This window comes from Archocentrus centrarchus, chromosome 20, assembly GCF_007364275.1.
Source record: "Archocentrus centrarchus isolate MPI-CPG fArcCen1 chromosome 20, fArcCen1, whole genome shotgun sequence".
Taxonomy (NCBI): domain Eukaryota; kingdom Metazoa; phylum Chordata; class Actinopteri; order Cichliformes; family Cichlidae; genus Archocentrus; species Archocentrus centrarchus.
Window position 1 is genome coordinate 1,143,655 of NC_044365.1, and position 24,768 is coordinate 1,168,422.

Sequence of the window (24,768 nt, forward strand, 5' to 3'; positions counted from 1 at the left end):
GTGAGCTCTGTCCAAACAGACACCTGTTTCTTATTGCTGCCTGTTTCAGTGCATCACACTGTTTACATGAACACTTCCTGTACCCTTTTAAATTAAAAGCCTTTCACTGGAAGCACAGGCTTTTATTGTGAAGTTCTGGGAAACGCTATATGATTTGTACTTAGAAAAACATAAAAAGGAGGGAGCTCTCAGGTAACAGCTCACCTGTTCCTTTCATGTCACATGACCCGGCTCCATGGTGACAGATGTCCTCCTCTGTTAAATGTTGCTTCTTCAGATTTTTTCATGCCCATATAAAACCGTTGATGATGTAATCACCTGGTCAGGTTTGTTTCCTGCACCGAGGCCTCAGCACGCTGTTACTGTGTGGAAGTGAATCTGATCTCTCTGTAAAGGACTTCCTGTCACAGTAAACAGTGGGCTGGATGTCACTTGCTGTCAGCTGACTGACCAAACCAGCCTAAATCCAGGGATAACCCTCAGCCTGGCTGAGGGCAAAGGTCATACACGTTTTAAGAACTATCCGATAACTTAAGTCTGATTAGAAGCGCAGCCAATCGGCTTCACAAACACCACGTGATCAATCTGTGCTCAGCAGTATACGTCACCTTAATGTGGTACTGATCAATATGCTGATACTCATCAATACGTTCATTGATACAGCTGTCACGTGTTGGTGTGATCCAAACACGCGCGCTGAGGTTCACGTAGCTCTTCTACGCGGACACGCGCACGGAGCGTGTGCACGCTTTATGCTGAACTGAGAGGAGCCGTGAACAAGCTAGCCGTTAGCATGTAGCCGTTATTGTCGGTTATTGATCGGTCCGGTGCGGGTTCCCCGGCAGCCAGACACTCACCGGGTCCGTACCGGTAGCGGACAGTGAGTGCTGGTTTTAAACCGGGTAGGACCGCCGAAGGGGCGCCTGTAAGGGTTGGGTTAGGTTTGGCTCCGGTTGAAGTGTTTTCGGTAAGACAGGGGCGGAGGAAGTACCGGAAGACTGACGGAGTAACGGCGCACTTAGCCCGGGAGCTAACGCGCTAGGTGAGCAGGAATACTCCAGTAGCGGGAGGGACCGGATACCGGGCTGCGGACGGTGCTTGTGAAATGGCGGACGGTCCGGCCTGCTGCGAGGCTAAAAGACAAAATGGCGTTTGTACGGTAACACACCACCGACTTCTCCGTTAAACCCGCGCGCTCACCAGCCAGATGGGCCGCGGCCCGCGTGCAGGCTCGCGGACCCTCCGCTCCGCCGTCCCCGGGACCGACACACAGGCACGCGGGCCGCGACGGCGCCGCGGCCTCGGCCACACGGAGACGGAGCTCGAGCGGCCATGAACGGCTCGAGAGCGCGCAGGCATCCCCGCGGAAACGGCGGCCGCAGCGGGACCGAGGGGCGCGCGGTTCCGGGGAGCGGATCTTACCGTGACACGGGTCCGAGGGTGTCCTGCGGGGGGAGAGGCTCCTGTGGGGGGGTCGGGACACTTTGTCCTCCTGTTGTTGTTGTTGTGACGGTGACGAGCTTTGCGCCAGCACGCACACTCTGCGGAGGCACGCAGGCAGCGCGCCAAACCTCTGTGGGAGACACGCATGCGCAATGCAGCTGCTGTGGACAGGCCTCCAATGCGCCCCCTTTCACAGTACACCTGAGACGTGGATCAGGACCTGAGAGTTAACTCCGTCTGTGTGTGCGCGCTTTGAACGCACCGTGAGTCCAATGTACCTCCAGGGTGAGGAGGGTTTATAAAACCAGAGAAGAAGAAATCATGGCGCTGGATCAGACCATTAAACATGTACTCCGTGCAGAGCAGGCAGGTGCGCTCACCTGTTAGAAGTTACCGTTGGAATTTCTGATGTCCCAGGGTCAGTGAAATCAGCATCAGAGCCCGACTGTCTCACCTGTGTGTACCTGTTTGTTTCCCGATGAAATTAAAATAAACTACCAGCTGTTCTGTGCTCCTTCAAAATAAAAGCTGAGCCTTGTCTTTTATTTTTAAGCATCACCACATGTAGCTGATTTATTCCCAGGAGCAACATCAGTGTTTGGAGATGTCTGTGGGAGCTCCATCCAGAGGTCAGGCCTGATGTTTAATATGTTAGTCTGCCCGGTTACCTTTGAGCCTCTGAAAATAGGGACTGTATACAAAAGGTTTCTGAGAGCTGATGGTTCCTGTGGGGCACCTGTACAGACGATCATCACACATCCTTCTGACTACGTGAGCCTTTAGACAGGGACAGAAAAAAGGACCTGCTGCAGTTTCTCCAGATGTTTACACCAAAGAGCTCTAAATTAGAATAATGAACATCTGTAAATGAGGTTCATTTCACACAGATGAGGATGATGATGCTTCAGACTCATCTAATACTTCATAGAGTCTCAGTTCAGACAGAAACATCACCCCCCAGGAGGAGAAGAAAACCTGGGAGTGATCCAGAAACCTGGAAACTAGAGGGAAACGTTCGTGGTCAGATTTCCCAGGAGTGTTCCTCGTGGACCTTCTGTGTGTGCAGGAGGAACACATGATTTTAATCCATATTTACGTTCCTGTGCAGGCAGTGGATCGTTTTAGGTTTTGGACCTGTCCAGATCTTTTGTTCTGTGACATGAGGCGTAAACAGGAACCACACTAACAGATGGTGAAGGCCCACTGTGGCTCCTGAATCCACTCTGATGAAGTGAAGGTTTAAAAATAGCCCCACAGGTCACACACACAGTTCAGAACACACACACACCAAATACTGTAAAACAAACGGGTGGACATGAGCTGCAGATTATTCACGATGAAGTTTCTGTCTTTATAAACTCATCCAGTCTCATGCAAACGTTTATAAAGCCCTTCACCACCAGGGGGCAGTGTTCGCCCTCTCACCTGTGCAGTTAGAAACCCGCTGAGGTTCCAGCTGAGCCTAACCACTGCTGAGCCTAACCAGCTGAGCCTAACCACTGCTGAGCCTAACCAGCTGAGCCTAACCACTGCTGATTATTCATTAGATATCCTTTGATAAAAAAAAAAAAAAAAAAAAAAAAAAGATATCCTTTGATAAACTGTAAAAGAGGATCACTCATAAAGACACTGAAAACAATAAAGAGGTTTAAAAAATGAACAGAAACTGAAGGAACGTGTGATCACCTTTTTACCTGTTCAGGTGATCCACAAATGAAGTAGCACTGACTGAATCATCATTGCTGTTTGTGAACATATGAAACTCTGGATGCTAAAGTCTGTCTCCATGCTGTCTGTGGGTGCAGAGGTGGACCTTCACCTGTCCACTTTGTTCCACAGGAGGAAGATGACACAGTAACACCACAACGCAAACACGAGCAGCTGATTCCAGGTCAGCACTGGTTTCTTCTTCGCTCTCCCAGAAATATCTAAATGACACGTTACTCGGGTCCTTCTGTGGTGCTGATAAAACAAACTGAGCACCTTTCAGGTGCTTCAGCCACAGCCGGCGTCTCTGAGCTCTCAGCTGTTTATTAAAGACCCTCACAGGACCATCTCTGCAACCATCATTTCATAGAATATGATGGACTGCAGATGAAACAGAATACAAAGAATTTAAACTGACCTCAGCATTAGTGATATTAATCCATACATGGATGCATCAATGCATTTACGTACTTCTGAATATTTGGCTGAAAGCTACAGAACGAGTATTTTCCCGTTCTTCAGCCGGTCAGCAGTGAGAAGGCCGTTTCCTCTCTGGACAAACTGCTGTCACAGAGGTCGTTTGTTTCCTTTCCTCTTACAGAGGTGGGTACCTGTGAAAGGCTGTGAGCGGTTTCACTTTTTACAGCTAGTGTCTGTGCTACCACGATGCTACCACAGTGTCTCAGATTTCCTGTGAATGAGTTGAAGGATTTTTAGGGCTGGTAGAAAAAAGAATCTTGAATTTTAATTTGGAAATCAGTTTTTAAAAGCGGTTTCCTGTCACATGCTGCTGTGTTTGTGACAGACATTCAGTTTGTGGACCGACATAAATCCATCGGTCTGAAATGATTATTGTCTGCAGGTGTGTTACTGCAGGGTGATGGGCGGAGCCAGGACAAACCAGGTAATCAGCAGGTACAGAGAGATTCTTTATTGTCACTAAAGCGAGTTAGACAAGCATTAAAGTAAAGATGTTTGAGAATGTTTCTGAATAAGGACTGACCTTTGACCCCAAGTTCACAGGTCAAAGGTGTTTAATTATTCAAACGGATCAAACTGCTGTTTAAGTATTTTATCACTAATAACATATACACTATGAGCATTGATCAGCTATCAGCATTGATTACATATCAACTTCTTCAGAGTGGGCGGAGCCAGGCGTGCCTGGAAGCCAATCACAACAGCTCGTACTGCCGCAGGTGCATTCGCTGGATGATGTCACGGCAGTCGTTGAAGACGCGGCGGATGTTCTCAGTGTCGACGGCACAGGTGAAATGAGGGTAGCAGTAATGTTTGCCGTCGCCGCTCGCGGTACTGATCCTCTAAAACGGGATCACATGTTAGTTTGAACACATCAGTAGTGACGGCATGTTGTTAGGACAGGAAGTGGTTTTACCAGAAACTCGTCCCTGATGAAGAACTTGGCTCTCATCACTTTGGGGTCTTCATCATTGTCTGGAACAGCTGAAACACACATGTTCATTATCAGGTGGTGCGTTCACGTGCAGCGCACAGCGGTGCGTTCACGTGCAGGAGGAAGATTTTTACCGTCAGCTGGAGGCTGGTAGTTGTTGTATTCCGGGAAATAATCCTCCAGCTTCGACTTTCCAGCCAGAATCTTCTCAGCCAGAACATCCTGTTTGTTCAGGAAGAGAATCACTGAGATTGTCTTCAGGAACCTGCAGCCAATCAGAGAGCAGGGAGAGTCAACTACAACCAATCAGGTAGAAAGGAGGGTTAAAGGCATCTAACCAGAGAGCAGGGAGTGTCATTCCAGCCAACCAGAGTACCTGTTGGTCCAGATGGATCTGAAGAGGTCCAGAGATTCCCGGAGGCGGTTGGTGGAGTTGTCCTCTCGGATCACCATGTTGTAGCTGCTGCTCGCTGCCACGAAGATGATGGCAGTCACATCTGGATACAGGCGCACGCGAACGTCAAACTTTCTGCTTCATTTAGCTTTGATCAATAAATATTAGGTTTTTCTCACCGTTGAAGCACTGAATCCACTTCCTGCGCTCATCCCGCTGTCCTCCTACATCAAACATACTGACACACACACAGTTAGCAGCTGTCTGTGAGGAGTGCATTGTGGGTAGTCAGGTTATTCATCAGTGATCTAAAATGAGCGGGTCTGTATTTCTGAGGGGGTTTATGGGGCTCTTAACAGGAAGTCATTTGCTGTGTGTCAAACTCTGTTCTGGTTACACTCACTGGAAGTTGACTTTGTCCACCTGAAACCTGGTTTCAAAAATCCCTGAAGTCAGAACTCTGCAGCGCAGCAGGTCCTGCAGGAGGAGGAGGAAGAGGAGGAGAGCAGCGAGTCAGCAACCGAGTCAGAGTCGAGCTGGCTGCTGCAGTCTGATTGGCTGGTTGATTACCTGGTCAGTAGGTGAGTAGTCGGGCCTCCGGACTGAGTCCAACCTGTTCAGGAAGCTGAAACACAGGAGGACATCTGGATGAGCAGCTGTTTGAAGTCCTCCCTCAGTAACAGCAGCTGGAGTGTTCTGATTGGTGCACTGAGATTTGAGTGTGTGCTGTTTTCTGTGTCTCTGTGAGGACTGTGTGGACCTGCAGGTCTTATGAGGACATAGTGAAATGGACCGATGGATCGCTCACCGCCCTCGGGTATCTCCATCATCAAGTGGAAGAAAAAAAAAAAAGGCACCTGTATTATTAGATGCAGTAATTATATTGAATATAGGATGACTGTACCTTTAGCTCACAGACACAGTGTGACAAACTGCACACAGTTTGTGTCTTTAATTCTATTCAGGTCTGATGTTTGAGGGCGTGCACTGCAGGCAGATAAAAACTAAGGAGAAATGATCTGCGAATGCGGACACATTTTCAGTGATGATTACAGGCTCTGCCTGGAACCATCCCACAATATTCCTTATGTATTTTAAGTAAAGTGTAAAATACCGGTGCCACAGAAAAGTTCACTGTCATGAAGGGAAGTTTTCTCCTCGTTAACAGAGGCCCGAGTTCTGCAGCAGGGTTTCCTCGTAGTCACTTTAGGCTCCTCACAGCATCTGCATTCATCTGCATCCTGGAGGAGGATGAAGGAACCATCCTTTCATCAAGTCTTCAGAGCAGCTTGTTAAGTTGTTAAGGAAGTGCCATCAGACACCCCGAGCAGAAAGGTCATGACCTCTCAGCCATGTTAAGCATATGAATCAGTGTGTCTTGTCAGTTATATTGAGACTGAGCATGTACAGCTAACGAGAGGAAGTGACATCATCAGTCTGCCTTTACAGAGCGATGTTTTTGGATCTCGACTCTGCTAAAGGTCTCAGTGAAGAAACTCATTCATCCTTTTTTTATGATTTCTTGTTTTCCAGTCTCATAAATTTGGTTGTTTATTGAATTTGTGATGATTCACGTGCTGTCATGACTGCACCTGCACAGTTTCCTTACACTTGATGATGGAGATACCTGATGGCAGTTTGTTTATGTTGTATATTCATGTGTATTGCCATTGGTCATCACAGGTGATTTAAGATGGCCCCGCCCTGTGCTTCACTGATGAGGAGCGGTGAAGTTCTGCCGTGTGCTATCCATCAGTTCTGTTGTGTTTCCTGTTTCCGAGATTTGTGACATCCTGCCCTGAGAGGACCTTCAGCCCTGAGAGGGGGTCAGGTCTGGTGTGTGGGTCGGTGTGCTGGGTGCAGTGAAGGTCCTCATAAAGACCAGATTGTGTGAATGGGAGTGTCTTACTACTGGGCGCAGTCGATCAGCTGATATTCGTTGGCGCGCTCGAAGCACGCCTTCACGCCGTCATCCTCCCACAGCTTCTGAGTATGCTCAAAGAATTCCTGAAAGACAGCAAGCATGGAGCTGTTAGCACCCCCTGCAGGCCACAGAGGACACCACCCAACAGGGTGCCTGTCTCCATTCCACCCAGCAGCAGCTCTCTCTGGACTTTGTTTCCTCGTTACAGCCCTTCAGCCTGTTTGGGACACATTAAGCTTTCAAAGCAAATGATTTCAGGTCTTTGCTGTCCAAACCTCCACCAGCAGTAACATCACTGCTGCTCTGACCGACTCTGTAGCCCTGTGGGCCAGACTGGATGAGCTTCAACATTTTCACTGGTGTTTTTAAACATGCTCAGATATGAACTGAAATATATTCTCTCAGATCTGATGAAGGCCACTGCGTGCTGATTGGGCAGGTCCATTAGTTAGTAATAAAAGGAGTCCCCTCTGGGGTCTCCAGCTCTGTGTTCACTCCTGCTCTGATGAAGAGCTCTGTTCACAGTTTATTTTAAAGGCGTTCAGGATGGCTGACGTGCTGTCAGCGTGACGTCAGCTGACTGGATGGCAGCGATGGCGCTGTGATGTGTGCGCATCCAGCCGACCAATCAGCAGCACAGGAAGAGATGCTGGAAGGCGTTTGTTTTCAGTCTCTGAAGCCCTGTGAGACACCACTGTTTGGATAATGAGGCCTCAGGTGACTCCCTCGGGTGTGTGTGTGTGTGTCTCTCAGGTGAACTCGTTACATCATGTCATTAACATCATTAAAACAAACAAGATCTAAAGCAGGTCTCCAGGTGCTGCTTTAAAGGAGCAGCTCACCTGCTATCAGGTAACTCTTGTCTGAGCTGCTGATGACTCGTGACAGCTTCACCTGTCACACCTGGACCTCACCTGCCACAGCAGGAAATGCTGACCTCTGTCCATCTTCTGATGAAAGATGATAAATGGAAATGTTTAACAACGCAGAGGTGAAAGTTTGGGACCTGTGGAGTGATTATCTTTAATTATTTCAGTGATTATTGATAATCCCATGATCAATAATCACTGAGGCTCCCTGCAGCCACAGAAACAAACTGATGAAACAAAAATGAAGAAGATTCAAACTGCAGCAAACACCTGGATGATCAAAGTATCCCACAGCTTTAAGATGGTAGTGTGTGTGTGTGTGTGTGTGTGTGTGTGTGTGTGTGTGTGTGTGTGTGTGTGTGTGTGCGCGCGCATTACCTCTGTGTATTCAAAGTCTGACAGGGGTGCGATGCTCCTGATGTAGTCCACTCTGAACTGGTTGCCAGGGTTACCCAGGGACACGGGTGGAGTCAGCATAGTCATAGCTGACACGATGGTCTGAAAAACAATCGTCACCTGTGATTAACCTCCAACCAGACAGGGCTTCACCTTTCAAATGTTTGGGCCAATCACTGAGGCTCTCTGTGCCAGTCAGTCAGTCATGTGACCTACCACAATGGCGTCTTTCACGTTCTTCCTGATGTCCTGAACCTTTTGCTGCTTCTCCCTGAAACACCAGCATGAAAAGATCAGGAAGCATTCGGATGTTGGTGCAGCTTCTCCTCTTTAAAGCTGCACCGCCCTCCAACTGATTTCACCCCAACAGCAGAAATACAGTTCAGCTTTTTTATAATAAAATGGTCCTGACTCACTGACTCTGGACATTCATTGTTTTATAATGCAGGACTCTATGATCAAGCTTCAGTTCCCACAGAGACAGGTGTGGGCGTCTCCACTGTAGAAGCTGTTACATCCACAACGATGTCACTATCAGCAGTGCTGATCCAGCAAATACATTTATACATCAATGAGGCATTACATGTACTGGCTGTACTGCACCATCGCAGTCTCTTCAGTAATATTCTCATGGCATCATTGTGGACTACATGAAGAGGATGTTTGAGCAGATCTGCTTATAAATATCTTCATTATCTGCCACCTGATTGGTGATGTCAAAGATATTTGAGCTCATGATAAACAATAAGATTATCTGAAAGATAAGATTATCCTGACGTGGCTCTTCAGAGTCCGACCAACAGTGCACCCAGAACAAGAAGCCAGGTTTCTGACTCAGCTTCAGTCATTCCTGTTAACATCTGGTTACACTTTCCCTCAGAGAACATGCACAGATCAGTGAATGTGTTTCACTCTGCTGATAATCAAATCGATCCAGCAGATTTCTAACAGTACAGGCCCGTGATGAGACTGACAGCCTACCTTTATCCTTAATGACTAACAGAAGAGACATTGGCAGTGGCAACAAGCCATTGATCCCAAATAGAAAGCAAAGGAGCTGGCCTAATGCAAAGTGTTCAAGAAGTTCAGAACTGCTGAACTGCTCATCAGTCTGGGAAAGGTTAAAAGGCCTTTTTAAAACAACGTGAGGCATTTTCTTCTGAGAAGGTGGAAAACGTTCAAGCAACTGTCAGTCCTCCCAAGACAGACCCAGCAAATTCACCCAAAAAACCAACCCCAGGAGCTCCACGTCAGAGTCTTCAGGCCTCAGCTAGCAAGTTAAATGTTAAAGACACAACCAGCAAAAAAGACTGAACAATACGGATGTTTGGAAAAGTTGTCAGGAGAAAGCCTCTTCACAGCAGCACGGCTGAGGTCTGAACAAAGTATAAGACTTCTGGAACAATCTTCTTTGGGCAGACCAACATGGAGACCTTTATCCAGAATTCACAGCACAACATTTGAAGAACATGTCAGCACAAACACCTTGAGGTGCCGTGTAAGCTCCAAGACTCATAATGGCAGATATGTGTGTCCCTGCTGACCACAGTTCTGGGTCATACATTTCTCTGATCTCACTGCATTTAGCAGGTGCTTTAAAGCACATGTATCAGCTTTGTACAGTACCAACCTTCTGACAGGTCAAAGTCTTGAAGCATTTCTGGCAAACTGTCAGGGGAAAGCACACTTTACTCATGGTATGCAGTGGGAATGAGGTGCTACAACTTCAACTGCTCAATGCCCCTTACATGCCCTGATTCGCACTGAGGTCCTCAAAACTGTGCAGGTGTCTTGGTTGACATGTCTCTGCAACACTGCGTGGAGGTCTGGGGCCATACATCTCAATTGGCAGACCGGGGTAGTAGTTCCCCTTTTTAAAGAAAGGGGACCGGAGGGTGTGCTGCAATTAAAGAGGGGTCACATTCCTCAGCCTCCCTCTTAAGGCCCATGTCGGGGTACGATGGTGTCGCTCTTTGTCCTCTTTTGAGGAGATTAACAAGTTCATCAAAATTTGCCCAATCAATCTACATGTGTTTTGTGGACTTGGAAAAAGCATTTGACCACATTCCTGTCCTGTGGGGGGGTTTCAGGAGTCTGGGGTTAGTTGTGAGTTATCTGGCCCAGTTGAGGTGGGTGAGGCATCCATCTAGCATGCCTCCTGGGTGCCTTGTAGATGAGGTGTTTTGGGCATGTCATGTTAGGAGGAAGCCAAGGGGCAGACCCAGGAGATTCTGGAGAGACAATATATCTTAGCTTGCTCTTTATATTTGAATGGCAGACCTTGGTGGTCTCCCAGAGCAGCTGGATGTGGTGGCTGGGGAGAGGGAAGTCTGGGCTATGCTGCTTTGGCTGCTGCCTCCATGACCCCAACCCAGATAAGCAGCAGAGAATTGATGGATGGAACTGCAAGGAAGTCCTGATGGACAAAATTATTGGGCCAAACCTCGTAATCTCTCAGTTCAGGTGTTTTCAGTCCCACTGCAACATGTTTGTCAAGTCTAGCACGTAGCCACACAGTCTGCCTTTAGAAATAATTTGTAAAAGAATTAAATGGCTCATTTTAAAGCACTCACTGAATTTGAGCATCGTACTATAACAACAGGATGCCAGGATGCAGTTCATGAAATTTCTTCCCTTCTAGATATTCTGTGATCAGTTTGTAACTTTGTAACTCTTATAATGATAATACTTCAGAGTGCTCACACCTCTTCAGGCATCAACAGCTGTGCACAGGAAGCTTTGTGGCATGGGTTTGACCTCGCAGCCTTCTCCATGCAGTGCAGTTTAATACAGTCTTATACTGATGATGCATGTCTGTGTATGTGTTTACTGATGGCCTTAATGAAGCTGAAGAAACATGCAACTCACTCAGCATTAAAACCATCCACGTGAAGAATCCTCATCTGCTTGACAATGGTGCTTTTACCCGACTCTCCTGCACCTACAGACACAGTTACAGACAGTTACAGACGGATGGAGAGCATCACAGGCAGAAGTACAGATGGATGGACAGAGTTACAGACAGGCACTATCCTTACAGTTTAACATGGTCTTTATCACACCGAGCATTCAGAAAGTGGAGCTGAGTTTTTAGCATATGAAGATTTACTGAGCTTTTTATCACTGTAGCACCACCTTGTGGTATAAATCTGACAAATTTAGTCGAGGTGTTATTCTCCTGGATGATAAACTCAAGAGTTTCCATGCTTCCATCTTTGTTGGCTTACTGACTTTTGTGAATTTGGTCAAAGTTTTTAAGCTTATTTAAAAGAGGAAAGACCCAAAGTTTGGCTACATGGTAGTGAAAAGCTCATATGACCTTACTGTACACCTTAGTTTGAAAGTGGAAGGAGTTGCTAAAAAAACAAAACCTTCATATTTTATAAGGAGCTTGAAATGTGCATAAATATGAAGAGACTCAGCGTGAAGGGCATAGAGACAGGTAAACAGACAGGAATCTCACCCAGCAGTAAGAGTCTGTGTGTGGCTTTGTAGGCCTGTCTTTCCCTCTGCAGCTGTTTCTCGATCTTCTTGTTCGCTTCTCTCTTCGCTTTTTCATCCAGTCGTTCTTCATCGGTTTTCCCGCCCAGACAGCCCATCTCTACTGGAACCACAGACACCAGTAAGAACCTGAGAAAGACCCCCACCACCACCACCCCCACCTCCTCGCACATCTCAACTGTTCCTGGATCTCGATTCTGTGCATCTTGTATCTGAAGTAGATTTTTTGATGTGCATCAAGAACTGCACTGAACATCAGCAGCAGGTCAAGTTTAAAAGTTTTGGTTCAAACCATCCTCAGCTTGTACAGAAGAGGTCTGGAGAGGTCCACCAGTGAGAGTCTGCAGCCATCTGTGAAACATGGTGGAGGCTCTGCCATGGTATTGGCTGCAGTTCAGACAGTGGGGTTGGAGATCTGTCCAAAACTGATTATGAAACCAGAGAAGTACCATCGGACTTTTGATCCACCATGAAATACCATCTGGACAGATCTGATTGGCAACAGCTTCATTTTTCAGCATGACAATGATCCCAAACACACTGCCAGTGCAGTGAAAGCACACCTGGATATAAACACACAGGAGAACACTATCAACCATGGATATACCTCCCAGACCATCACCGACCCATCAAACCGGCCACACTGAACGATGTTACAGGCAGCATAATGTTCTCCACGGCTTCTCCAGACCCTTTCAGGTCTGTCACATGTGCTCAGGATGAACCTGCTCTCTCAGGGCTCCAGTGGTGGACCTGCCAGTTCTGATATTCTATGGTAAATGCCAATCAGGCTCCACAGTGCCGGGCAGTGAGCACAGCGACCACTAGAGGACGTTGGGCCCTCAGGCCGCCCTCATGAAGTCTGTTTCTGATTGTTTGCTCAGAGACATTCACACCAGTGGCTGCTGGAGGTCATTTTGTAGCTCTGCAGTGCTCATCCTGTTCCTCCTGCACAAAGGAGCAGATCCTGGTCCTGCTGATGGGTTAAGGACCTTCTCCTGTCCAGCTCTCCTAGAGTTCCTGTCTGTCTCCTGGAGTCTCCTCCATGCTCTGAGACTGTGCTGGGAGACACAGCAAACCTTCTGCCAATGGCACGTATTGATGTGCCATCCTGGAGGAGTTGGACTACCTGTGCAGCCTCTGTAGGGTCCAGGTATGACCTCATGCTACCAGCAGTGACTCTGACCCTAGTTACATGCAGAACTAGTGAAAAACAGATGAGGAGGGAAAACTGTGAGTGTCCTCCACCTGTGAAACCATTCCTGTTTGGGGGGGGGGGGGGGGGGGGGGGGGGGGGGGGGGGGGGGGGGGGGGCTAAATTGTTGCCCCTCTAGTGCACCTGATGATAATTTTCGATGAACACCAAAGCAGCCTGAAACTGTATGACACCCACCCCCCCCCCCCCAAATACTTACTGACCACATCAGGATCTCAGAGGTTTACTGGACTGATGCTGAACTCAATTTCTGATCAAGATGATTTCTTGATTTTTCCTGTGCCCCCCCCCCCCCACCCCGAACCCTCAGTTACAGGGCTGCTAATATCAGGCAAGATGATTTCTATTATGGGGGAGGGGGTTCATTATTTATGAAAGTTTGTTGCACTTATGCATTTCCCCATCCACCTTTTCTTCCCCTCCTTTCCCAAACACTGGGTGATCTTACTAAATGGCTTCTGTTCACATCTATCACCATTTTTACACACCACACACAACACACACACCACACACACGAATGAACAATGAAAACACCTAAAGTGTAAAAATAGAAGAAGAACGGACATGAGGAGAAATGATTTAAATAAAGTCCGACTGCTCTGAGAAAACAAATTTGGGACGGAGCCTCGGCTCGGCTTTAAAGTCGTGTGAAAGGTACCGACCTGTGGTGTCTCAGCAGCTCAGGATCCGTGCGCCCGTCTGTCCATCAAAGTCCACAAAGAAGAGAACTGCAGGAAGTGCTGCTGAGTCCACGTCCACTTTCCCTTCGGTTCCAGCAGACAGAGTCCGGCCCGCTGCTGGTGTTCAAATGTGTTCTCCTCTGTGCTCTGACACACCTGAGCAGCTCTCTCCCACCTGTCTCCCCTCTAAGGTCCCTAACGGGGCCTCATTAGGCGTTTTCCTGTCTCCTGTTCTTTGGGGGATTTTCACTGTTTTTTGTCTCGTGACAGTTTGTTGCCTGACGACCAGCAGCACTGACACAAAAACAAACTGGTTACTAACTGGTTTCAGGCAGGACTCTGTTGGACTATTAGAGACCCAGGTCCAGGTCAAAGGTCAAACAAATGAACCTGAAACCTCAACGTCAATGTGGAGACTTAACTAAAAAGGAGAAATGGGCTCCACGTAGGAAGAAACGCTCTCAGTGGGTGCAGGATTTATAGAATCACTTCACCTGAACACACCTGTAATTCTCAGTGTTTGGATTCATTCACACTACTACATTAACATGTGAGTCACATGAACTCAGTGAATGATAACCTCTACGTTTTTGTGCACAGGTGAGCCGATTTCATTTTGAATCTGTACATTCACTGATTTACCACAAACACAGGAAACCAGTGAGCTGTGGCTGCATGTGGAAACAGTGTTTACACAGCAGGGGGCGCTGCTGCTCACTGGTGAGCACGTGTTTGGGGCTCAGTGAGCTGCTCTTTATATTTGAATGGCAGCATTTGTTATATTTATTAGTTTTACTGCTGAATGTTCTGAACAAGGAAGTTTGTCTCCACCTAGTGACCGGTTAAAGACACTGCATCCTGCCGTACCATCACCATGGCTGAAATACCAGTTAAAATAAATTAATCTGAATTCACAACTTTCTGCTCTTTGTTTTAATTCTTTGGCTTCAAAAATAATTTTATGTCTTCGGAGGAGAAACAAATAAAAGCTTCACGTTCTAACAAATCAAAGTGCAGTGTGGGAAATGTCTCCTGCTTTATTCGGTGGACGCACGCTCCATCGCGGCCTCGCCACCCTCCAGAGACTTCAGCCTGAGGCGAGGAGAAAGAGATCCTGATGGTTTACTCTGACTCTCAGTCTGGATCAGTTTAGTGTGATCAGACTGACCTCTGCAGCTGTTTATCACAGAACGAGCTGAGCCGCTGCATCTCACACCGGAAAAAACTCTGCAAACACCATCAGACATGATTATTCCTGCAACAAGTCTTTGAAATTCCACCTCTTTAATTTACACTGTGTTTCTTATAGTATTATATACAGTATTAATGTTAGCTGCAGTATCCTGCTCGTCTCCGCTGGCAGCCCCTCCCCTACCCACCCTAGTGCTCTCCAGGCTTTAAATGTGCTGCTGCTTTGCTGAGGTGTTTTTGGAACCTCGTAAGGTGTTCATAATGAATACAGTACCAGATGATTCTTTTGAACCTACCTATCCCAGTGTATCTCTTTCTGTTGTCCTGCTAAAGGTAGCACAGGTAAAACTGCTACATGACCTCAGACACCTGTGCCCCTGTTTGTGTTTGTCGCTGTGTTTGTATTTCTTGGATGGGTGTTCTGTTGACTGTAATTCTCCCATTGTGGGACTAATAAAGGTATTTGTATTTGTAGTTTCCTCAATAAAGTCCTATTCTGTTCTATTCTGGAGGTCACAGCGTCCACAGACTGTGTTCACCAGCAGCTCCCAGCTGAGGTCAGAGGATTCAGTTTGACTAACCGACCCAAACTTCTACAACACCGAAAGGCTGCGGGGGAGAACCGCACTATCATTTAAACCTGCACTCGAGTGTGTGTGTACACAGACTGTAGTATTACTGCAGTGTGTGTTAGTACCTGGATCTGAGTGCTTAAGGAGTTCAGGTTTGATGAGTCTTCTTCAAGTTGCTTCACCTGATCAAAGATGCTGCTTTCCAACTTCTGCAGCAACAATAACCTACACACACACACACACACACACACGGTGTGTGTTTTAGCTTCCTGCTGGCACTGCACCTGTGCATGTTTCTGATTGGTCAGATGTAGCAACGTGCTCATGAACTTCCTGCGTTCTCTGATTGAGTTGGTGACTGAGTTGATGTGAGTGATGATGCTGAGGTCAGACATGGATTCAGAGGAGGGGACAGGTGTGCACTTACCTGTGCTGATGGACAGCTGTGAGCAGTGCAGACACGTGCTGTTGACACTCCTTTAACGAATGAAGAATTTCACCTTCGACTTTCTGCCAGTGGCCCTGAAAGTGGGAATTACTGATTATCCAATCACAGCCAATGATTCACCAATAATCAATAATCTGCAGTTACTGACAGTGAGTTGTTCATCCAGCTGTGCTCTGAAGGTTTTGAAGGCAGCTGTTATGTCACGTGTCAGGCCTGACTCTGGGCCTATCCCCAGCTCAGACACAGGTGTCTCAGTCACCACAGGTGGGCCCGCCCCCTCTGCAGATTGCCCCGCCTCTTCAGGTGAGCAGTCGAGGTGAGCAGCAGCAGATTCATAAAACACTTTCCCCTCTGACAGACTATATGTGAAAGATTTACCTGATACAGTTGGTTCAGACCCACCCCCCTCCTCCACCCTCCTCTTATGGACCACAGCCTCAGTTTGGTCTGACAGGTAACCTAAACAGGAAGAGCTACAGTCTAAAAACAGCTTACATCAGAAGGTAAATATCCTTTACAGCAAAGATTTTGTAGGTTGTAAGTAAAAAAATATGAAAACTTGAAGCTGAAATTCTCTTTGCAGCCACAAACTGATATCTGAAAACCAGCAAACCACATTTATCTGCAGATGGTGTTAAAGTCAGAGCACACCTGACTCTGAAGCTTTCCTCTTCCTGAACATGTCCTGCACAAAGAAACAGGGAACAGGTGATGGAGAGGAAACAGGTGACGGAGCTGAGAAAAGCACAGGACATGAACCTGCTCCAGAGGAGAGCTGCTTTCTTCAAACTCCTGGGAGACCTGCAGCTCCAAGCCTTCAGGATCACCTGACACAGGTTCATTGGTGTCTGGCAGGTGAGTGTCGACAGTGACGTCACTGCTGGGAGGAAAACCTGAGATAAAATGGACACTGTGAGCTGCCCTGTGGAGGACGATCAGAGATGTTACGGTTCTTCCTGTTCAGAAAGGTTCGCCTATAGAGGGGACCCCCCCTTTACCACAGCACAGGGCATTACCCAGAGTTCCTTTCAGCAACATTTAAAGTGATGGACCATCGAGCCGGTCACACAAACATATGAAGCCCTGAATCTGTGATGTGATTCTGAACAAACAGACTCACTGTGAGCTCTGGAGGTGGAGTGTCTGATCTCATCAAACAGGACCTCCGCCGTGCTTCTGGCTGCAGGCTGAGGGCACAAACAAGTTCAGACTTCACAAACACAAACAACTCGTTAGTTGGTTCATGTCATTACCTTGGACACGGGGGAGTCTTCCTCACTGCTTGGAGACGACAGAGGTAAAACTACAGGCAGAGGAAACACGCGGTTGGTGCCCGAAATCTCCTAAGATGATGAAGATGAGGTCAAAGCAGCAGGAGCTCGATGAAGATCTGACTCACTCTTAAGCTGACTGTTGCTCTGCTTCTTGCTGCTGTACGTCCGACCGCTGTGTTTGTTCTCTGAGGTGGAGGCTTGGACTGCACCACCTGGATCTCTGTCATCGGGGGTGTTCTGCACTTTCTGTTAGAGACCACCGTGATGACATCATTAATGACCAAACAGCACAATTCAAAGCAGGTCGCATTTTGTTAGATGTCCACTGCCTCGTATCGATGACTAAAAGCTCGAGGGCAGGCAGTGAACGCAGACAGACAGGTAGACTGAGGGACAGGTGAAAACAGACAGGCAGACAGACAGGTAGACTGAGAGACAGACAGGTAGACTGAGGGACAGGTGAAAACAGACAGACAGGCGCAGAGACAGACAGACAGGCGCAGAGACAGGTACCATGAAGACTCTCCCAGCAGCCTCTTCCAGCTCTTCGTGGTGTTTACAGTTGAATATCAGCTCCACTGTCTGACCTCTGACATTGTGGTGCATGATGGGATTGTTCAGCCAGACACTGAGGACTGTCTCTGCCCCAGGGAATTATGGGTACACAGAAATGTTGTCAAATTCAGGCTCTGGTTCTGCTTTTAAATAATGTGACATGACAACACGAGTAAAAGCTTCACAGCAGACACCACAGCATCATGAACTTCAGCGTTAAAGTTCTGACCGTTCTGTTTGACCTGCAGAGTGTAATGATCCACCTCCTCCTTCAGCACGTGGATGGATCCCCACAGGAAACCCTGAAACACGCAAACACAGCAGGAGGAAAAAGTGAGCACATCAGCACTCGTCAGCCAAACGCACAACATCCACCCAAAGCTTCAGGGCAGCTGCAGCTCTCCCTGGAATATTACAGTAGTACTTCATGTACTACATATCAACACAGTGAAGGACTGAATACTACCTGAGGCTCGTCGATGAAGAAGCTCACACTTCCTGAGCCCACGTTAAAATCAATCCAGAACTCATCGAGCTTCTCGTCTTTAGGACTAAACAGCTGCACAAGAAAACACGCTGAGTTTGAGTGCATCCCTCCATCCACATTCACACCTGTGGCCATCACCAGGTAACCTAACCCCACTGACTGCATGCCTTTGTACCGTGGGAGGAAGCTGGAGTACCCGGATAACCCACACACACACACGGGGAGAACACGCAGACTTACCTGTGTGGAACTGAGAAAGGCTCGCAGGCAGGGAAAGGTAAAGACTCTGCCAGACAAAAGACAGGGAGAACCACTGTAACCACAGATCTCAGATCTGCTTCAATCAGGTTTAATTACAGTTCATCACCTCCTCTGGTCTCCATGGTAACAGTTGAGGAAGTTGAGGAATCGCCTGCAGTCCTGCAGAGGGGGACAGGTGGCTGACTTCCTGTATGAGGCTTTAAAGGCTTCTTCCAATCAAAGATTTCAGTTTGGAAAACATTTGGTTGTAGCTCAGTAGGTAGAGCAGGTCACCTACTGATCGGAAGGTCAGCAGGTTCGAATCCTGGCTACTCCAGGCTACATGCCAATGTATCCTTGGGCAAGATACTTAACCCCAAGTTGCTCTCCGACCGTTCTGTCGGAGTGTGAATGCGTGTGAATGCTAGTTAATTAAAAAAGCACTTAGCTTAATTAATGATGGAAGTGCTTGTATGAATGGGAGTGCATGGGTGAATGCAAACAGGTTGTATAAGCGCTTTGAGTGCTCTGATTGAGTAGAAAAGCGCTATATAAGAACTAGTCCATTTACCATTTACCATTTACCATTTATAAACTGTAACTTCACAGAGTGAAGGTTTGAAAACAGGCAGGTGAGCTCTCACCAACTCAAAGTCAGCATCTCTGATGTCACAGAAGGCATCGCTGATGTCACGGCTGGAGAACCACTGATTGGCTTTGTGCTGGCGGGCTCTGCGTGGGGTCGTGCGACACAGAGCCTCTGATAGGCTGACCTGCAGCTCGTAGTCTGAAACATGGATTCGGGTCCTTCCTCGTTTACACACATTACAAACATCAGGTTTCTGTGCAGTGATGGTAACTCACCTCCAACGGTCAGCACCGCTGCAGCCACCTGGGGTCTGTCAGACAGGTGATCAGGTCAGTTAGAAATGCAGAAATGTGCTGTTAGAAAGAAAACACTACAAACAGTATTTGGCTGTGATTGTGGTCATTCTGGATGAGTCGCCTCTGTTCCCGGCTCAGCACCTCCAGCACGCTGTTGAAGGTTCGGATGGCCTGAAACCAAAGAAGCTACAGGTAAGTTTAAACGTTTCAGCCTGAAGTTCACACAATCATGCTTGGATTAAAATGAAGATTTAAAGCCCACTGCAGTGTCATGATTACCTCGAGTCTCAGTGGGAAGTGAATCTCTGTTTGCAGAGTGAGCTGAAGCAACTGCAAAAGAACCACCGACAGCTGACTGGCTGAGAGACAGACAGGTGAGACAGACAGGTGAGTTTAGACTAACATGTGACGCAGAATTAAAAAACAACAAATAGATGAAAAAGAGAAACCAACCTGAAGAGAAGCCTGACCCAGCAGCTGAAACAGAGAGATTAGAACATGGATAGGACGAAGCTGTGGTGCCTCAGAGCAGCCTGCAGGAACTCTGCAGGCTGCTCTGAGAGGTTTGATTCATGTGACAAATACAGATGTTTGGAGATCACTTTGTGTCTGAAATTCTTGTTCTCGGCCCCACAAATCTTAGAAACATGGTGTCTAACCAGATACTTACTCTGGATGGCATTACTTTGGCCTCCAGTAACACTGTGAGAAGTCATTTTTGACCAGGATATGTCCTTCAATGCACATATTAAACAAATATGTAGGACCGCTTTTTTGCATTTGTGCAATATTTCTAAAATTAGAAACATCCTTTCTCAGAGTGATGCTGAAAAGCTAATTCATGCATTTATTACTTCTATGCTGGACTATTGTAATTCATTATTATCAGGCTGTCCTAAAAGCTCCCTGAAAAGCCTTCAGCTGATCCAAAATGCTGCAGCTAGAGTACTGACAGGGACTAGAAAGAGAGAGCAGATTTCTACCATATTGGCTTTATTTTGTTCATTGCAGATCTGAAACTGAACACCAGAGTTTAGGTTTTATGTCAGCTTTTATACCCAGTTAGGAAATGGAACTGTTGGATGAGGCTGAATGAGAAGAAGTTCTCCTGTTTCAACTGTCTGGATCTGCTGAATGAACCAGTGATGACCTTCATACAGAGGCCGGTGTTGGGGAAAAACACCATGTTAGCAGAGTTGGTGGAGGAGCTGAACAATAGTGGACTCCAAGCTGCTCCTCATCCTCAGCACTATGCTGGACCTGGAGATGTGGCCTGTGACGTGTGCACTGAGAGGAAGCTGAAAGCCTCTAAGACCTGTCTGCAGTGTGTGGCCTCCTACTGTGAGCTCCACCTCCAGCCTCACTACGAATCCTCGACGTTTCAGAAACACAGGCTGGTCGAAGCCTCGGCAAAGCTCCAGGAGAACATCTGCTCTCATCACAACAGAGTGAAGGAGGTCTTCTGTCGCAGCGATCAGCAGTGTGTCTGTTACCTCTGTGCTTTGGAGGAACATAAAGACCACGACACAGTGTCGGTCTGAGAGGCAGAGAGAGCTCGGGCCGAGGAGGCAGCCACGTAGGTGCTGTCACCACCACATCAGTCTGGATCCACACAGTTGAACCCACGGCTGAAACGATCTGAGGTGGATGAATTACAGCCATATCTGATTATCCTCTGGTTCTGAGCAGGGAGCACCTGGTTGGTGTTACTGGGAGGTGCAGCAGGCTTATTTCTGGCACAGAGTGGACAGCAGACTGTATCTGTATCATAAATTCAGACATGAGAAAATCAACACGTCCGCCTCAGTTTGTCAGTCCTTCAGAGTGGAGGTGCACCTGGATCAGAGCAGGTCTGCTCCAGAGTCCAGACCACGTTCACTCGGCCTTCACAGAAGACTTTGGGTTTGTTCAGCTTCAGGTGTTGAAGCAGCAGCAGGTGAATTTGTGTTTATTGCAGAGTGAAGTTCAGATTTTCTCTGAGCGCTGAGCCGTCTCTCCCCTTCATGTTTCACAGAAAGCAGCTCATCTTTAAATCGCCTCGCTGCCCACAGTGAAGTATGATGTGTTCATCACACGTCTAAACTCTAATAAACTCTATTAATACACATTCATATCAAAATAATCACTGTGATGCAGTTTAAGCTGCTGCAACTTCATTCAGTGCTTTTAGTAACAAACTGCACACGTGAAGAACTGGAACCTGCTCTGGTCATCATCAGTTACCATGGTAATTTAGCCAGGTAAAAGGAGCATGACCTTTGTGACATTAGGCTCACTGACACATTAATCTGTGTAGCTTCAGTCCTCTGTGCAGGAAGCATGTAGCTAAAGGAAATGCAGGCTTCTCACCAGGAAGTAGTCAAAAAACCCTTCAGCAAGATTGAGCAGGGGGGCGGAGCTTCTCTGGAGGTCAGACATCAGCAGATCACAGACCGCTTCGAACCACAGCAACACCTAAACAGCAGCAAACGGCAGCCTGTAATGACGTGACATCAGAGTCAGCTGATTCACTGGGACAGTCAGATTCCTGATTACTTTGGCAGTCAGGCTGTGGCTGACGAGCGTCTGCAGGTCATCTTTGTTCTCCGACAGAATCTCCAAAGACTTCAACACAATCAGCACTCTGCTGAACCCAGATCTACGCAGCTCCTGAAACACAACAGGAGGAACACAGGTGTGAAACACGACAGGTGAGCTCACCTGTCACTCAAAGGCTGCTGTACAGAGAACAGGTGGAGCAGGTGAGACGGTGCAGAGGCTCAGATCAGCCCTGTTATGTTCTCTCTACCCTGTTACCTGTGTGTGTGTGTCACAATGAACTAAATATGTTGTAAAATAAATATTATTGTGCTTTGAAATGAATAAACTGATGAAATAACTTGGGACCAAATTTCATTAAAATTACTTTTTAAAAGACGAGGAGAGAAAGTCAGAACAGATCAGACCTTTAATCAGGTGATGCAGGTCTAAAACACGTTTACAGAATAAAGTCAGACAGGTGAGGGGGGGGGGGGGGGGGGGGGGGCAGAACTGAAGGACAGGTAATCAGGTAACAGCTGAAGCACCTGGCAGCAACAACAGGAGTAAACCTGAGTGCAGCAGACGGGTCACAGAGACTGAAAGCTGCTCGTGTCTGCTGTTCCCTCACTTTCGTTTTGAAACTCTTTGTTTTCATGTGTAATAAACTGTAACAGGACGGCTCCACCCGACCCAGGACAGGTACTCATCAGCTGGTTTCTAACTGCACAGGTGAGCGCACCCACCCTGCCCCCTGGTGGTCAAGGCTTTTGTTAAATGGGTAAAATTCTGATGTTGAAGCTCTTCAGGTGAACGTGTGTCTCTGACAGTCGGGGAGACGGATGCTCGGAGAACCTTCTGGACTCCGGACAAGACCGCCTCCTGACCCGTTACCTTGGTAACCAGCTGGTCCAGCCGGATGAGGGTGCTGCCGGTCAGTCCTTCATAGTGGAGCAGGGAAACCAGGCGAGGCGAGTCTCCCCGGAGCAGACAGTCCTCCACCTGAGCCTCAAACTGACACACACACACACACACACACACACACACACACACACACACACACACACACACACACACACACAGGTGTGTGAATACCAGAAGATTTAAAGAAATCCACCTCAAACAAAACCTCCCAGACTCCGTTTACATCACTGGGATTCGATGGGAAGCGCGCTCACTCAGATATTTGAGCCTCACAGGTTAAATCAAAAGGCCTTTTATTTTTGTGAGTCACTTCCGGTGACGGGCAGCAGGGGGCACTGCAGGCTGCACTGTGCGCACACAGGTGCGGACAAAATAACAAAAACACCGGCAGAAGCTGCTGATGAACATGTTTTTAGCGGTTAAAACTGTTTTCCCGCAAATAAAGAAGCGTTATTGATCCTCATTGGTTCTTACTGGTTCTTAGTGTCTGACGTCATGGTACTAATCAATAACATCATTCAGTTTTCTTTCCTGAGGATTCAGCAGCAGCAGTGAAACTACAAACCAAAGATTATACTCATGCACAGAATCTATACATCACTCACTGATCAATAATCACATCAATCTGCGTGTTTACCATCGTGTCTCCTCTTCCTCTCTCAGTCCCCTGCGTGTCAGGAGCGCGCACAGCTGGAGCTTATCAACTCATCAGAGAGAAACTAGTTCCAGCAGGCGGAGGAATATCAGCTCTCTCCCCCTGAGCACCGAAAAACCGTGAAATTATTTCCTGAAAAATCATTAAAAACAGAAACCACAGAAACGGAGAACACACACACACACATACACACACACACACACACACACTAGAGGCGGGAAATCATGAAGTAAAAATACTTCGTTACTGCACGTAAGAAGAATTTTGAGGCATCTGTACTTTATGTGAGTTTTAAATTTTGCTTGAACACAATATGTGTAATTTGCAGATTTTAAATGCAGACTGCTCCTTCCGGTTTGAGACCTCAGAGGGAGGTTTTTATTTCACTGATGAACGGAGCAAAAATCCGACGTGAAAGACGATCGTATCGCTGCAGAGAAATGGAAGAAGCAAAAACATCAGATTTATGCTCTGAATTGGTTCAAACACAATATTCTGGTATTTATTAATGTGATGCTGTGATTTCTGTTCTCAGTCACAGTCATGATCTGAATGCGCTGCAGGGCCAAACCTGTTTTCCAGGATGAGCTCTATTAATTCTCCATAAGCGCCTCGTTTCATTTCTTTGATTTATTTATCCGTTTGTGTTCACAGAAGTGTTTGTGTATCTTATTCCGGAGCTGACGGACAGAAACCCAACAAACTGCTGTGAAAGAAGAGACAAACACACAAAGTCAGATGGTACCTGAAATAAAAAACAAGACTGAATTAAAATAATCGGGCTGTTCCGATCTCAGTCTCAGTGAATAAAAATATGATTTTTTAAAATTTGATTGTATTTTCGGGATTTTTAAAAAATCTGTTTCAATATTCAAACTGATTGTGTGGTTTTGTCCTGAGTTCAAGGATGTCCATAAGCTGTTTTCACCCAATTCCTACCAACAATAACGACGGCGTGAGCACATTACTGTTTTATTATTAGTTTATTATTAGTATTACCGTTTCTGACTAATATTATTGATTAAAACAAACAGTAGCCTGTCACCACTGAATTTATGCAACTAAATAAAAGTGTCTGATTTCAGTTATTATGTGACTGCTGATTGCTTTGGTAGTGACAACAGTGGATGATAATTATATTAAGAATAGATTTCACTTTTTGACATATAAATAATTGTTGTGCTGCTTTTCTGCTCTGAGCACTCACAGTGCTTTACACAACATGCCTCATTCACACATTCATACTTTCATACAGACACTTCTTTCTATGCTAAGTGATTTTTATCATTCACACTGATGAACACATCACAGTATTTTGCCTACTTTGGCATGCAGACTGGAGCAGCCAGGAATCAAACCACCAACCTTCTGATTAGTAGATGACCTCCTGAGCTACAGCCACCCTGTTTCTGTTTTATGATGTGTTTTCACAGGGAACAATAAACCATAAAAATGCCAACAAATAAACAAAGGCAC

At 46.9% G+C, this 24,768-nt stretch overlaps 3 protein-coding genes and 1 long non-coding RNA gene across 5 annotated transcripts in view; 1 reads left to right on the plus strand and 3 right to left on the minus strand.

The window, feature by feature from the left end:
- LOC115799129 (zinc finger and BTB domain-containing protein 14-like) overlaps window positions 1-1,572 on the minus strand; it is a 6,716-nt gene extending 5,144 nt beyond the window's left edge. Inside the window, exon 1 of the mRNA XM_030756131.1 lies at window positions 1,423-1,572. The gene's annotated coding sequence lies outside the window, so the exon portion shown is untranslated. The remainder of the gene's footprint in view (window positions 1-1,422) is intronic.
- LOC115799114 (NACHT, LRR and PYD domains-containing protein 14-like) overlaps window positions 1-24,768 on the plus strand; it is a 488,499-nt gene that overhangs the window by 182,300 nt on the left and 281,431 nt on the right. The gene's annotated exons all lie outside the window — the stretch shown is intronic.
- Window positions 4,099-14,246, minus strand: LOC115799139 (guanine nucleotide-binding protein G(olf) subunit alpha-like). Its single transcript, XM_030756150.1, has 13 exons — window positions 13,527-14,246; window positions 11,611-11,748; window positions 11,016-11,088; window positions 8,364-8,418; window positions 8,130-8,249; window positions 6,868-6,965; window positions 5,529-5,583; window positions 5,362-5,435; window positions 5,138-5,196; window positions 4,941-5,061; window positions 4,699-4,829; window positions 4,547-4,614; window positions 4,099-4,472 (listed from the first exon to the last, which is right to left on the minus strand). Exons 2-13 carry the CDS (start codon window positions 11,744-11,746, stop codon window positions 4,326-4,328), a joined length of 1,137 nt encoding a protein of 378 aa, XP_030612010.1. The 5' UTR covers window positions 11,747-11,748; window positions 13,527-14,246; the 3' UTR covers window positions 4,099-4,325.
- Window positions 19,283-21,594, minus strand: LOC115799145 (uncharacterized). Its single transcript, XR_004021533.1, has 3 exons — window positions 21,546-21,594; window positions 19,476-19,526; window positions 19,283-19,367 (listed from the first exon to the last, which is right to left on the minus strand). It is a non-coding gene; the product is annotated as an uncharacterized LOC115799145 (long non-coding RNA).